Source organism: Ranitomeya variabilis, chromosome 7 (genome assembly GCF_051348905.1).
Source record: "Ranitomeya variabilis isolate aRanVar5 chromosome 7, aRanVar5.hap1, whole genome shotgun sequence".
NCBI classification, from domain to species: Eukaryota; Metazoa; Chordata; class Amphibia; order Anura; family Dendrobatidae; genus Ranitomeya; species Ranitomeya variabilis.
This window is the reverse complement of record NC_135238.1, coordinates 16,844,369-16,859,613: the sequence shown is the minus strand read 5'-3', so window position 1 is coordinate 16,859,613 and position 15,245 is coordinate 16,844,369. Positions and strand designations below refer to the sequence as shown.

The following is a 15,245-nucleotide window of genomic DNA, read 5'->3' as shown; positions in this document are numbered from 1 at the left end:
TATACCCCAGAGCTGCACTCACTATTCTGCTGGTGCAGTCACTGTGTACATACATTCCATTACTGATCCTGAGTTACATCCTGTATTATACCCCAGAGCTGCACTCACTATTCAGCTGGTGCAGTCACTGTGTACATTACATTACTGATACTGAGTTACATCCTGTATTATACCCCAGAGCTGCACTCACTATTCTGCTGGTGCAGTCACTGTGTACATACATTACATTACTGATCCTGAGTTACATCCTGTATTATACCCCAGAGCTGCACTCACTATTCTGCTGGTGCAGTCACTGTGTACATACATCACATTACTGATCCTGAGTTACATCCTGTATTATACCCCAGAGCTGCACTCACTATTCTGCTGGTGCAGTCACTGTGTACATACATTACATTACATTACTGATCCTGAGTTACATCCTGTATTATACTCCAGAGCTGCACTCACTATTCTGCTGGTGCAGTCGCTGTGTACATACATTACATTACATTACATTACATTACATTACTGATCCTGAGTTACATCCTGTATTATACCCCAGAGCTGCACTCACTATTCTGCTGGTGCAGTCACTGTGTACATACATTACATTACTGATCCTGAGTTACCTCCTGTATTACACTCCAGAGCTGCACTCACTATTCTGCTGGTGCAGTCACTATGTACATATATTACATTACTGATCCTGAGCTATATCCTGTATTATACTCCAGAGCTGCACTCACTATTCTGCTGGTGCAGTCACTGTGTACATTACATTACTGATCCTGAGTTACATCCTGTATTATACCCCAGAGCTGCACTCACTATTCTGCTGGTGCAGTCACTGTGTACATACATTACATTACTGATCCTGAGTTACCTCCTGTATTACACTCCAGAGCTGCACTCACTATTCTGCTGGTGCAGTCACTATGTACATATATTACATTACTGATCCTGAACTATATCCTGTATTATACCCCAGAGCTGCACTCACTATTCTGCTGGTGTTATAAGGCCTATAGGGTCTCCCATCTGCCGTATTATAGGTGAACCGGAAGTCGTCTGTCTCATCTCTGTGTTCTTATATTCACAGACCAAGAAGAGGAGAGAAGATGGTTCAGAAATACCAGTCACCTGTGCGGGTCTACAAGTACCCATTCGAACTGGTCATGGCGGTGAGTCCATGTACAGCTGGTATAACCTGGGCATCTCCTGTATATAATTATATATGTACAGCTGGTATAACCTGGGCATCTCCTGTATATAATTATATATGTACAGCTGGTATAACCTGGGTATTTCCTGTATATAATTATATATGTACAGCTGGTATAACCTGGGCATCTCCTGTATATAATTATATATGTACAGCTGGTATAACCTGGGCATCTCCTGTATATGATTATATATGTACAGCTGGTATAACCTGGGCATCTCCTGTATATAATTATATATGTACAGCTGGTATAACCTGGGCATTTCCTGTATATAATTATATATGTACAGCTGGTATAACCTGGGCATCTCCGGTATATAATTATATATGTACAGCTGGTATAACCTGGGTATTTCCTGTATATAATTATATATGTACAGCTGGTATAACCTGGGCTTCTCCGGTATATAATTATATATGTACAGCTGGTATAACCTGGGCATCTCCTGTATATAATTATATATGTACAGCTGGTATAACCTGGGCATCTCCTGTATATAATTATATATGTACAGCTGGTATAACCTGGGCATCTCCTGTATATAATTATATATGTACAGCCGGTGTAACCTGGACATCTCCTGTATATAATTATATATGTACAGCTGGTATAACCTGGGCATCTCCTGTATATAATTATATATGTACAGCTGGTATAACCTGGGTATTTCCTGTATATAATTATATATGTACAGCTGGTATAACCTGGGCATCTCCTGTATATAATTATATATATACAGCTGGTATAACCTGGGCATTTCCTGTATATAATTATATATGTACAGCTGGTATAACCTGGGCGTCTCCTGTATATAATTATATATGTACAGCTGGTATAACCTGGGTATTTCCTGTGTATAATTATATATGTACAGCTGGTATAACCTGGGCATCTCCTGTATATAATTATATATGTACAGCTGGTATAACCTGAGTATTTCCTGTATATAATTATATATGTACAGCTGGTATAACCTGGGTATTTCCTGTGTATAATTATATATGTACAGCTGGTATAACCTGGGCATCTCCTGTATATAATTATATATGTACAGCTGGTATAACCTGGGCGTCTCCTGTATATAATTATATATGTACAGCTGGTATAACCCGGGCATCTCCAGTATATAATTATATATGTACAGCTGGTATAACCTGGATGTCTCCTGTATATAATTATATATGTACAGCCGGTGTAACCTGGGCATCTCCTGTATATAATTATATATGTACAGCTGGTATAACCTGGGCATCTCCTGTATATAATTATATATGTACAGCCGGTGTAACCTGGGCGTCTCCTGTATATAATTATATATGTACAGCTGGTATAACCTGGGTATTTCCTGTATATAATTATATATGTACAGCTGGTATAACCTGGGCATCTCCTGTATATAATTATATATGTACAGCTGGTATAACCCAGGCATCTCCTGTATATAATTATATATGTACAGCCGGTATAACCTGGGTATTTCCTATATATAATTATATATGTACAGCTGGTATAACCTGGGTATTTCCTATATATAATTATATATATACAGCCGGTATAACCTGGGTATTTCCTATATATAATTATATATGTACAGCTGGTATAACCTGGGTATTTCCTGTATATAATTATATATGTACGGCTGGTATAACCTGGGCATCTCCTGTATATAATTATATATGTACAGCTGGTATAACCCGGGCATCTCCTGTATATAATTATATATGTACAGCTGGTATAGCCTGGGTATCTCCTGTATATAATTATATATGTACAGCTGGTATAACCTGGGCATCTCCTGTATATAATTATATATGTACAGCTGGTCTAACCTGGGCATCTCCTGTATATAATTATATATGTACAGCCGGTGTAACCTGGGCATCTCCTGTATATAATTATATATGTACAGCTGGTATAACCTGGGCATCTCCTGTATATAATTATATATGTACAGCTGGTATAACCTGGACATCTCCTGTATATAATTATATATGTACAGCTGGTATAACCTGGGCATCTCCTGTATATAATTATATATGTACAGCTGGTATAACCTGGGCATCTCCTGTATATAATTATATATGTACAGCTGGTATAACCTGGGCATCTCCTGTATATAATTATATATGTACAGCTGATATAACCTGGGCATCTCCTGTATATAATTATATATGTACAGCTGGTATAACCTGGGCATCTCCTGTATATAATTATATATGTACAGCCGGTGTAACCTGGGCGTCTCCTGTATATAATTATATATGTACAGCTGGTGTAACCTGGGTATTTCCTGTATATAATTATATATGTACAGCTGGTATAACCTGGGCATCTCCTGTATATAATTATATATGTACAGCTGGTATAACCCGGGCATCTCCTGTATATAATTATATATGTACAGCCGGTATAACCTGGGTATTTCCTATATATAATTATATATGTACAGCTGGTATAACCTGGGTATTTCCTATATATAATTATATATATACAGCCGGTATAACCTGGGTATTTCCTATATATAATTATATATGTACAGCTGGTATAACCTGGGTATCTCCTGTATATAATTATATATGTACAGCTGGTATAACCTGGGTATCTCCTGTATATAATTATATATGTACAGCTGGTATAACCTGGGTATTTCCTATATATAATTATATATGTACAGCTGGTATAACCTGGGTATCTAGTGTATATAATTATATATGTACAGCTGGTATAACCTGGGTATCTCCTGTATATAATTATATATGTACAGCTGGTATAACCTGGGTATTTCCTATATATAATTATATATGTACAGCTGATATAACCTGGGTATTTCCTATATATAATTATATATGTACAGCTGATATAACCTGGTCATCTCCTGTATATAATTATATATGTACAGCTGGTATAACCTGGGTATTTCCTATATATAATTATATATGTACAGCCGGTACCTTGTACATCTTTGTCACATGTTGCTGCAGTTTTATTGGAGAAATGGGATCTGTTACTTAATCTATGACAGTGATCGCTCTACACAAAGCTCACAATGATTACTCTGGCCCGGAGCCGCTAGCGATACCTGAGCCGCTGATCGCACTCACACCGCTTTGTCTTCAAACTGTCTACAATATTCCCTGACGTCACACTGCTTGTTCTCCAGCAAGAGATGAGCGGAGGAAGAGTATTAACCCCTTATCAGCCACCATATGATTGGTGATCACCTGCTCCAGCTATTCACATCCAGTATGAAGACTTTCAGCTCTTCAAAACAGCAGGGCACTAAAGTGCAAAGAAGATGGGGTTTGTGGTGGGGATGGAAATACTGAAAGAAGTCTGACAGCAAACTTGTGTTTTGTAAATAAAGTTGTACATATTTCCTGCACCTGCAACAGCATCGTACAATACCCTCCATGTGTGACAACTATCCAGACATAAACATCCCTCAGGGACAGAGCCAAGGAACAATGGGCCTATGTAGAAGAATGAAACTACTGTCACACTGCCCCCCTATGTACAAGATTATAGCTACTATAATACTGCCCCCTATGTACAAGAATATAACTACTATAATACTGCCCCTATGTATAAGAATATAACTACTATAATACTGCCCCCTATGTGTAAGAATATAACTACTATAATACTGCCCCTATGTACAAGATTATAGCTACTATAATACTGCCCCCTATGTACAAGAATATAACTACTATAATACTGCCCCTATGTACAAGAATATAACTACTATAATACTGTCCCTATGTATAAGAATATAACTACTATAATACTGCCCCCTATGTGTAAGAATATAACTACTATAATACTGCCCCTATGTACAAGATTATAGCTACTATAATACTGCCCCCTATGTACAAGAATATAACTACTATAATACTGCCCCCTATGTACAAGAATATAACTACTATAATACTGCCCCTATGTATAAGAATATAACTACTATAATACTGCCCCCTATGTGTAAGAATATAACTACTATAATACTGCCCCTAGGTACAAGAATATAACTACTATAATACTGCCCCCTATGTACAAGAATATAACTACTATAATACTGCCCCTATGTACAAGAATATAACTACTATAATACTGCCCCCTATGTACAAGAATATAGCTACTATAATACTGCCCCTATGTATAAGAATATAACTACTATAATACTGCCCCCTATGTACAAGAATATAACTACTATAATACTGCCTCCTATGTACAAGAATATAACTACTATAATACTGCCCCTATGTACAAGACTATAACTACTATAATACTGCTCCTATGTACAAGAATATAACTACTATAATACTGCTCCTATGTACAAGAATATAACTACTATAATACTGCCCCCCTATGTACAAGATTATAACTACTATAATACTGCCCCTTATGTACAAGAATATATTTACTATAATACTGCCCCTTATGTACAAGAATATAACTACTATAATACTGCCCCTATGTACAAGAATATAACTACTATAATACTGCTCCTATGTACAAGAATATAACTACTACAATACTGCTCCTATGTACAAGAATATAACTACTATAATACTGCTCCTATGTACAAGAATATAACTACTATAATACTGCTCCTATGTACAAGAATATAACTACTATAATACTGCCCCTATGTACAAGAATATAACTACTATATTGCTGCTCCTATGTACAAGAATATAACTACTATAATACTGCCCCTATGTACAAGAATATAAGTACTATAATACTGCTCCTATATACAAGGATATAACTACTATAATACTGCTCCTATGTACAAGAATATAACTACTATAATACTGCCCCCTATGTACAAGAATATAACTACTATAATACTGCTCCTATGTACAAGAATATAACTACTATAATACTGCTCCTATGTACAAGAATATAACTACTATAATACTGCTCCTACAGTATGTACAAGAATATAACTACTATAAGGCCATGTTCACACTTTGCGGCGTCCCTCTGCAGGTTCTCCCGCAGCGGATTTGATAAATCTGCAGGGCAAAACCGCTGTGGTTATCCCTGCAGATTTATCGCGGTTTGTTCCTCGGTTTCCGCTGCGGGTTTCCGCCTATACTATTGATGCTGCATATGCAGCAATATGCAGCATCAATAGTAATGTTAAAAATAATAAAAATTGGTTATACTCACCCTCTGATGTCCGGATCTCCTCGGCGCTGCACCCGGCGGTCTGGTTCCAAAGATGATGTGCGAGAAGGACCCTTCGTGACGTCACGGTCATGTGACCGCGACGTCACGGTCATGTGACCGCGACGTCACCGCAGGTCCTGTTCGCACAGCAACTCTGACCGGCCGGCCGCGTGCAGCGCTGAGAGGTGAGTATAACATGATTTTTTATTTTTATTCTTTTTTTTACCCCAAATATGGTTCCCAGGGCCTGGAGGAAAGTCTCCTCTCCTCCACCCCGGGTACCACCCGCACATTAGCCGCTTACTTCCCGCAACGTGGGCACAGCCCCATGCGGGAAGTAAGCGGATCAATGCATTCCTATGGGTGCAGAATCGCAGCGATTCTGCACAAAGAAGTGACATGCTGCGGGTTTTAAACCGCTGCGTTTCTGCACGGTTTTTCCCGCAGCATGTGCACTGCGGTTTGCGGTTTCCATAGGGTTTACATGTAAGTGGAAACGCTATGGAAACTGCTGCGGACCCGCAGCATCAAAATCGCGGCGGTTCCGCGGTAAAAACCGCAAAGTGTGAACATGGCCTAATACTGCTCCTATGTACAAGAATATAACTACTATAATACTACTCCTATGTACAAGAATATAACTACTATAATACTGCCCCTATGTACAAGAATATAACTACTATAATACTGCCCCTATGTACAAGAATATAACTACTATAATACTGCCCCTATGTACAAGGATATAACTACTATAATACTGCTCCTATGTACAAGAATATAACTACTATAATACTGTCCCTATGTACAAGAATGTAACTACTATAATACTGCTCCTATGTACAAGAATATAACTACTATAATACTGCTCCCTATGTACAAGAATATAACTACTATAATACTGCCCCTATGTACAAGGATATAACTACTATAATACTGTCCCTATGTACAAGAATGTAACTACTATAATACTGCTCCTATGTACAAGAATATAACTACTATAATACTGCTCCCTATGTACAAGAATGTAACTACTATAATACTGCTCCTATGTACAAGAATATACCTACTATAATACTGCCCCTATGTACAAGAATATAACTACTATAATACTGCCCCTATGTACAAGAATATAACTGCTATAATACTGCCCCTATGTACAGGATTATAACTACTATAATACTGCCCCTATGTACAAGAATATAACTACTATAATACTGCCCCTATGTACAAGAATATAACTACTATAATACTGCTCCTATGTACAAGAATATAACTACTATAATACTGCCCCTTATGTACAAGAATATAACTACTAAAATACTGCCCCCTATGTACAAGATTATAACTACTGTAATACTGCCCCCTATGTACAAGAATATAACTACTATAATACTGCCCCTATGTATAAGAATATAACTACTATAATACTGCCCCCTATGTATAAGAATATAACTACTATAATACTGCCCCCATGTACAAGAATATAACTACTATAATACTGCTCCCTATGTACAAGAATATAACTACTATAATACTGCCCCTATGTACAAGAATATAACTACTATAATACTGCTCCCTATGTACAAGAATATAACTACTATAATACTATTCCTATGTACAAGAATATAACTACTATAATACTGCCCCTATGTACAAGAATATAACTACTACAATACTGCCCCTATGTACAAGAATATAACTACTATAATACTGTCCCCTATGTACAAGAATATAACTACTATAATACTGCCCCTATGTACAAGAATATAACTACTATAATACTGCCCCTATGTACAAGAATATAACTACTACAATACTGCCCCTATGTACAAGAATATAACTACTATAATACTGTCCCCTATGTACAAGAATATAACTACTACAATACTGCCCCTATGTACAAGAATATAACTACTATAATACTGTCCCCTATGTACAAGAATATAACTACTATAATACTGCCCCTATGTACAAGAATATAACTACTATAATACTGTTCCTATGTACAAGAATATAACTACTATAATACTGCCCCTATGTACAAGAATATAACTACTATAATACTGCTCCTATGTACAAGAATATAACTACTATAATACTGCCCCTATGTACAAGAATATAACTACTATAATACTGCCCCTATGTACAAGAATATAACTACCATAATACTGCCCCTATCTATCTATATAATAGTCTAAGGGGTACTTCTGTCTGTTTGTCTGTCTGTAACAGAAATCCTGTGTCGCGGATTGGTCACGGCCGGAAGGCCGCAACCAATCAGCGACAGGTTTAGTCCGGCCGCAAATTGTTCCCTCCCTACTCCCCTCCAGCCAGCGCCAGTGTGTCTCCCCATCCCAGACCAACTTTTTACTATTGATGCTGCCTATGCAGCATCAATAGTAAAAATATATAATGTTAAAAAATAATAATAATTAAAAAAAAAAATTGTGCTATTCTCACTATCCGACTTCCACCGATGCGAGCGATGCTGCCGCCAGCTTCTGTTCCCAGAGATGCATTGCGAAATTACCCAGATGACTTAGTCATACATACATATTCTAGAATACCCGATGCGTGTTATATACTACGTGGGCTGTGCTATATATTACGTGGGCTGTGTTATATACTACGTGGCTGTCTGTTATATACTACGTGGCTGTGTTATATACTACTTGGCTGTCTGTTATATACTACGTGGCTGTGTTATATACTACGTGGCTGTGTTATATACTACGTGGCTTTGTTATATACTGCGTGGCTGTCATACTACGTGGCTGTGTTATATACTATGTGGCTGTGCTATATACTACGTGGCTGTGGTATATACTACGTGACTGTCTGTTATATACTATAAAAACACCACAGAAAAACAGGCAAAGGTGCTTACCTGTCTAGGCCTCAAATCAAATGCACTCTCATGGTGCAGTGGGCCCCAAGTAAAGATGGCGACTACTTGCCAGCTTATGTATTGTGGCCATAATATTAACTAATACCTTACATTTTTCGATATGTTCTTGTGCACTTTTTTTACTTTTACTTTTTGAGGTGCAGTTGGGCCCTGATGGCTTTGTAAGTTGTGGCCTCTGTTCACACAGGACGCATTACAGTTAGCACTGGTCAGCCCGCCACATGGCGTTACTAATAGGCTAGGATCCAGTTGCTGTGCATACTCTGTGTGAACATTGCTGCAGATTATTTATTTGCACTGGTGTGCCCAGCGGCCAATCCCTGATTGTAGGCTGGCTGTCTCATTTGGTATTACCACACCTGTGTAGTCGCCATCTTTACTTGGGGCCCACTGCACCATGAGAGTGCATTTGATTTGAGGCCTAGACAGGTAAGCACCTTTGCCTGTTTTTCTGTGGTGTTTTTTCTAGAATAGTGGAGGTTTTTTCCTCCTTTTTTTCCTCCTGTTGTGGCTGTGTTATGTACTACGTGGCTGTGTTATGTACTACGTGGCTGTGCTATATACTACGTGGCTGTGCTATATACTGCGTGGCTGTGCTATATACTGCGTGGCTGTGGTAAATACTACGTGGCTGTGTTATATACTACGTGGCTGTGCTATATACTACGTGGCTGTGGTATATACTACGTAGCTCTCTGTTATATACTACGTGGCTGAGCTATATACTACGTGGCTGTGGTATATACTACGTGGCTGTCTGTTATATACTACGTGTCTGTGTTATATACTACGTGGCTGTCTGTTATATACTACGTGGCTGTGTTATATACTACGTGGCTGTCTGTTATATACTACGTGGCTGTGTTATATACTACGTGGCTTTGGTTTATACTACGTGGCTGTGTTATATACTACGTGGCTGTGCTATATACTACGTGGCTGTCTGTTATATACTACGTGGCTGTCATACTACGTGGCTGTGTTATATACTACGTGGCTGTGTTATATACTACGTGGCTGTGCTATATACTATGTGGCTGTGTTATATACCATGTGGCTGTCTGTGTTATATACTACGTGGCTTTGGTTTATACTACGTGGCTGTGTTATATACTACGTGGCTGTGCTATATACTACGTGGCTGTCTGTTATATACTACGTGGCTGTCATACTACGTGGCTGTGTTATATACTACGTGGCTGTGTTATATACTACGTGGCTGTGCTATATACTATGTGGCTGTGTTATATACTACGTGGCTGTGCTATATACTACATGGCTGTGCTATATACTATGTGGCTGCTATATACTACGTGGCTGTGGTATATACTACGTGGCTGTCTGTTCTATATACTACGTGGCTGTTATATACTACGTGGCTGTCTGTGATATATAGTACGTGGCTGTATTATATACAATGTGGCTGTGCTATATACTTCGTGGCTGTGGTAAATACTACATGGCTGTGGTAAATACTACGTGGCTGTGTTATATACTATGTGGCTGTCCTATATACTACTTGGCTGTTTTATATACTACGTGGCTGTGCTATATACTACGTGGCTGTGCTATATACTACGTGGCTGTGGTATATACTACGTGGCTGTCTGTGCTATATACTACGTGGCTGTGGTATATACTATGTGGCTGTCCTATATACTACGTGGCTGTGGTAAATACTACATGGCTGTTGTAAATACTACGTGGCTGTGTTATATACTACGTGGCTGTGCTATATACTACGTGGCTGTGCTATATACTGCGTGGCTGTGCTATATACTGCGTGGCTGTGGTAAATACTACGTGGCTGTGTTATATACTACGTGGCTGTGCTATATACTACGTGGCTGTGGTATATACTACGTAGCTCTCTGTTATATACTACGTGGCTGAGCTATATACTACGTGGCTGTGGTATATACTACGTGGCTGTCTGTTATATACTACGTGTCTGTGTTATATACTACGTGGCTGTCTGTTATATACTACGTGGCTGTGTTATATACTACGTGGCTGTCTGTTATATACTACGTGGCTGTGTTATATACTACGTGGCTTTGGTTTATACTACGTGGCTGTGTTATATACTACGTGGCTGTGCTATATACTACGTGGCTGTCTGTTATATACTACGTGGCTGTCATACTACGTGGCTGTGTTATATACTACGTGGCTGTGTTATATACTACGTGGCTGTGCTATATACTATGTGGCTGTGTTATATACCATGTGGCTGTCTGTGTTATATACTACGTGGCTTTGGTTTATACTACGTGGCTGTGTTATATACTACGTGGCTGTGCTATATACTACGTGGCTGTCTGTTATATACTACGTGGCTGTCATACTACGTGGCTGTGTTATATACTACGTGGCTGTGTTATATACTACGTGGCTGTGCTATATACTATGTGGCTGTGTTATATACTACGTGGCTGTCTGTGTTATATACTACGTGGCTGTGTTATCTACTACGTGGCTGTGTTATATACTACGTGGCTGTGCTATATACTATGTGGCTGTGTTATATACCATGTGGCTGTGCTATATACTACGTGGCTGTGCTAAGCGCGACGTACATACATATTCTAGAATACCTGCTGCCTTAGAATCGGGCCACCATCTAGTAACTACTATACTGCTTCTTCTAGGTATATCTGTGAGTTGTGGTGATGATCTAGCGGTCAGTGAGCGGTAGTATTAATGATGTGGCGGTTCTCTGTAGCTGGAGGCCGGCGGTCTCTGTACTCTCTGTACTGTACTCGTACATTTGGCCTCAGGTATCTTGTATCTCTGGAGATCTTGCTGTGACTGGTCGCTGTAACCGGAGATTTCCATCTTTCTGTGACTGCTGTACATTATCAGTAGATGTAACAGATATTTGCGATTTCCACTCGTGTTTAATATTTAACTTTGACCCCATTCACGGTGCCCGTTACATATTATTCATTTATGTCGGCGTCTCCATTATCCGCCGCTGTATGTGGCAGTGAGCGGCGTTGGGCTTCTTGCTGTGTTACACATTCGATGACGGAGCTTTTTTGACTACGCAGTGTAACAATGAGTTGTACATTTTTAATGTCTGACATTTGCCATCCAGTGTTACAGATTGCTGGAGGCCCAGACATCAATTGCTCCCATCCTTCTCCATAGACCGTCCTGATCACAGGCTGAGATACAATTGGCAGAGAATGTGAAAAAGTTGCTTTCTTGTTTCCCTACAGATTACTGCCGACTATAGTGCACACAATAAAAACCGTTCGTAATGAAATCTAGATGGGATTCTGAGTATAGAAGCATTACGTTGGGTGCACGTTTTGGCGGTTTTGTGTATAATTACAGTATTTTTTAAAAATATTTTTATGTACTTTTTAAACAACATTTAAAAACTTCAAATCTCTGCCATCACCATCTAAGGCTTATAGCAAAAACTGAACATGATGCTATACACAAGGTATCCATACTACCAAGAAGGAGGCCAGAGCACAGTGAGGTAGGGTAAGAATCGAACATGGGTAACAAAATGTATGTATAGCTATATAATGGAACACATAATATATAATATACAGCCCAATCTGTTGTGGAGAGGATATAGCTATATAGAGGTGTCAAACTAGTGCATAAAAATAAGCACAAAACTTACCGTATATACTCGAGTATAAGCCGACCCGAGTATAAGCCGACCCCCCTAATTTTGCCACAAAAAACTGGGAAAACTTATTGACTCGAGTATAAGCCTAGGGTGGAAAATGCAACAGCTACCGGTGAATTTCAAAAATAAAAATAGATGCTCCATACTGTTCATTATGGCCCCATAGCTGTGCCATATAGTGCTCTGCACCATTATTGCCCCATAGCTGTGCCATATAGGGCTCTGCACCATTATTGCCCCATAGCTGTGCCATACAGTGCTCTGCACCATTACTGCCCCATAGCTGTGCCATATAGTGCTCTGCACCATTATTGCCCCATAGCTGTGCCATACAGTGCTCTGCACCATTACTGCCCCATAGCTGTGCCATATAGTGCTCTGCACCATTATTGCCCCATAGCTGTGCCATACAGTGCTCTGCACCATTACTGCCCCATAGCTGTGCCATATAGTGCTCTGCACCATTATTGCCCCATAGCTGTGCCATACAGTGCTCTGCACCATTACTGCCCCATAGCTGTGCCATATAGTGCTCTGCACCATTACTGCCCCATAGCTGTGCCATATAGTGCTCTGCACCATTATTGCCCCATAGCTGTGCCATACAGTGCTCTGCACCATTACTGCCCCATAGCTGTGCCATATAGTGCTCTGCACCATTATTGCCCCATAGCTGTGCCATACAGTGCTCTGCACCATTACTGCCCCATAGCTGTGCCATATAGTGCTCTGCACCATTACTGCCCCATAGCTGTGCCATACAGTGCTCTGCACCATTACTGCCCCATAGCTGTGCCATATAGTGCTCTGCACCATTACTGCCCCATAGCTGTGCCATATAGTGCTCTGCACCATTACTGCCCCATAGCTGTGCCATACAGTGCTCTGCACCATTACTGCCCCATAGCTGTGCCATATAGTGCTCTGCACCATTATTGCCCCATAGCTGTGCCATACAGTGCTCTGCACCATTACTGCCCCATAGCTGTGCCATACAGTGCTCTGCACCATTACTGCCCCATAGCTGTGCCATATAGTGCTCTGCACCATTACTGCCCCATAGCTGTGCCATACAGTGCTCTGCACCATTATTGCCCCATAGCTGTGCCATACAGTGCTCTGCACCATTACTGCCCCATAGCTGTGCCATACAGTGCTCTGCACCATTACTGCCCCATAGCTGTGCCATATAGTGCTCTGCACCATTACTGCCCCATAGCTGTGCCATATAGTGCTCTGCACCATTATTGCCCCATAGCTGTGCCATATAGTGCTCTGCACCATTATTGCCCCATAGCTCTGCCATATAATGCTCTGCACCGTCCATTATTGCCCCATAGCTGTGCTGCTGCTGCAAAAAAAAAATAATAAAACACATACTCACCTGTCTTGCTTGCAGCTTCTCGGCGCCATCTTCCCGGCGTCTCTCTGCACTGACTGATCAGGCAGAGGGCGGCGCGCACACTATATGCGTCATCGCGCCCTCTGCCTGCAGTCAGTGAGGAGAGAGAGACGCCGGGAAGATGGAGACAGCGCCCGGCGTGTGGAACGAGGACAGGTGAATATGTCATACTTACCTGCTCCCGGCGTCCCGCTCCTTCCCCCTGCCTGTGTTCGGTGCCGCAGCCTCTTCCTCTGTCAGCGGTCACCGGCACCGCTTCATTAGAGAAATGAATAGGCGGCTCCGCCCCTATGGGAGGTGGAGCAGCCTATTCATTTCTCTAATGAGCGGTCCCACGTGACCGCTCAGGGGAAGAGCTGCGGCACCCGGAGACCGTGGGACGGGCAGGGGGAGTGACAGGATCGCCGGGACTAGGTAAGTATGCCTCAGCGCCCTCTCCCCCTCACCCGCCGACCCTGCCACAGACCGTGACTCGAGTATAAGCCGAGGGGGCACTTTCAGCCCAAAAATTTGGGCTGAAAATCTCGGCTTATACTCGAGTATATACGGTAGTCCAAATGACAGACGTGGTGTAAACAATCTCCCGTGCTTCATACCATTGCATCCAATACCTGCATATCAGAATAACGAAAAAAGTCTGAGACATGAAGGGATGAGCCCATAACCTTCTCTAGTCCATGCTACCCTATATGAGGTATTGTACGCAAAGTGACAATGGGGTAGAGAGAGAGCCCAGGAAAAGGGGGGAAGGATTTACCTGCTGGCACCTAAACGATGAAGACCCCTGAAATAATGGTAAATACCAAGAGCGAATAAGACATGGTGAGGCAGAGCGCAGACCCCGCGCATATCGCCATGTGAAGCACGGCTTTGTCAGGGGAAGCCTCTACAATTTTGTATATG

The 15,245-nt window shown here is 40.7% G+C and overlaps 1 protein-coding gene across 2 annotated transcripts in view; it reads left to right on the top strand.

Moving 5' to 3' along the window:
* SEC14L5 (SEC14 like lipid binding 5) overlaps positions 1-15,245 on the top strand; it is a 108,540-nt gene that overhangs the window by 24,947 nt on the left and 68,348 nt on the right. For both annotated transcript variants that reach the window (XM_077274261.1, XM_077274260.1), the window contains exon 4: positions 1,085-1,166. In XM_077274261.1, coding sequence (XP_077130376.1) covers positions 1,104-1,166 — 63 coding nt within the window. In that variant the 5' untranslated portion in view covers positions 1,085-1,103. The remainder of the gene's footprint in view (positions 1-1,084; positions 1,167-15,245) is intronic.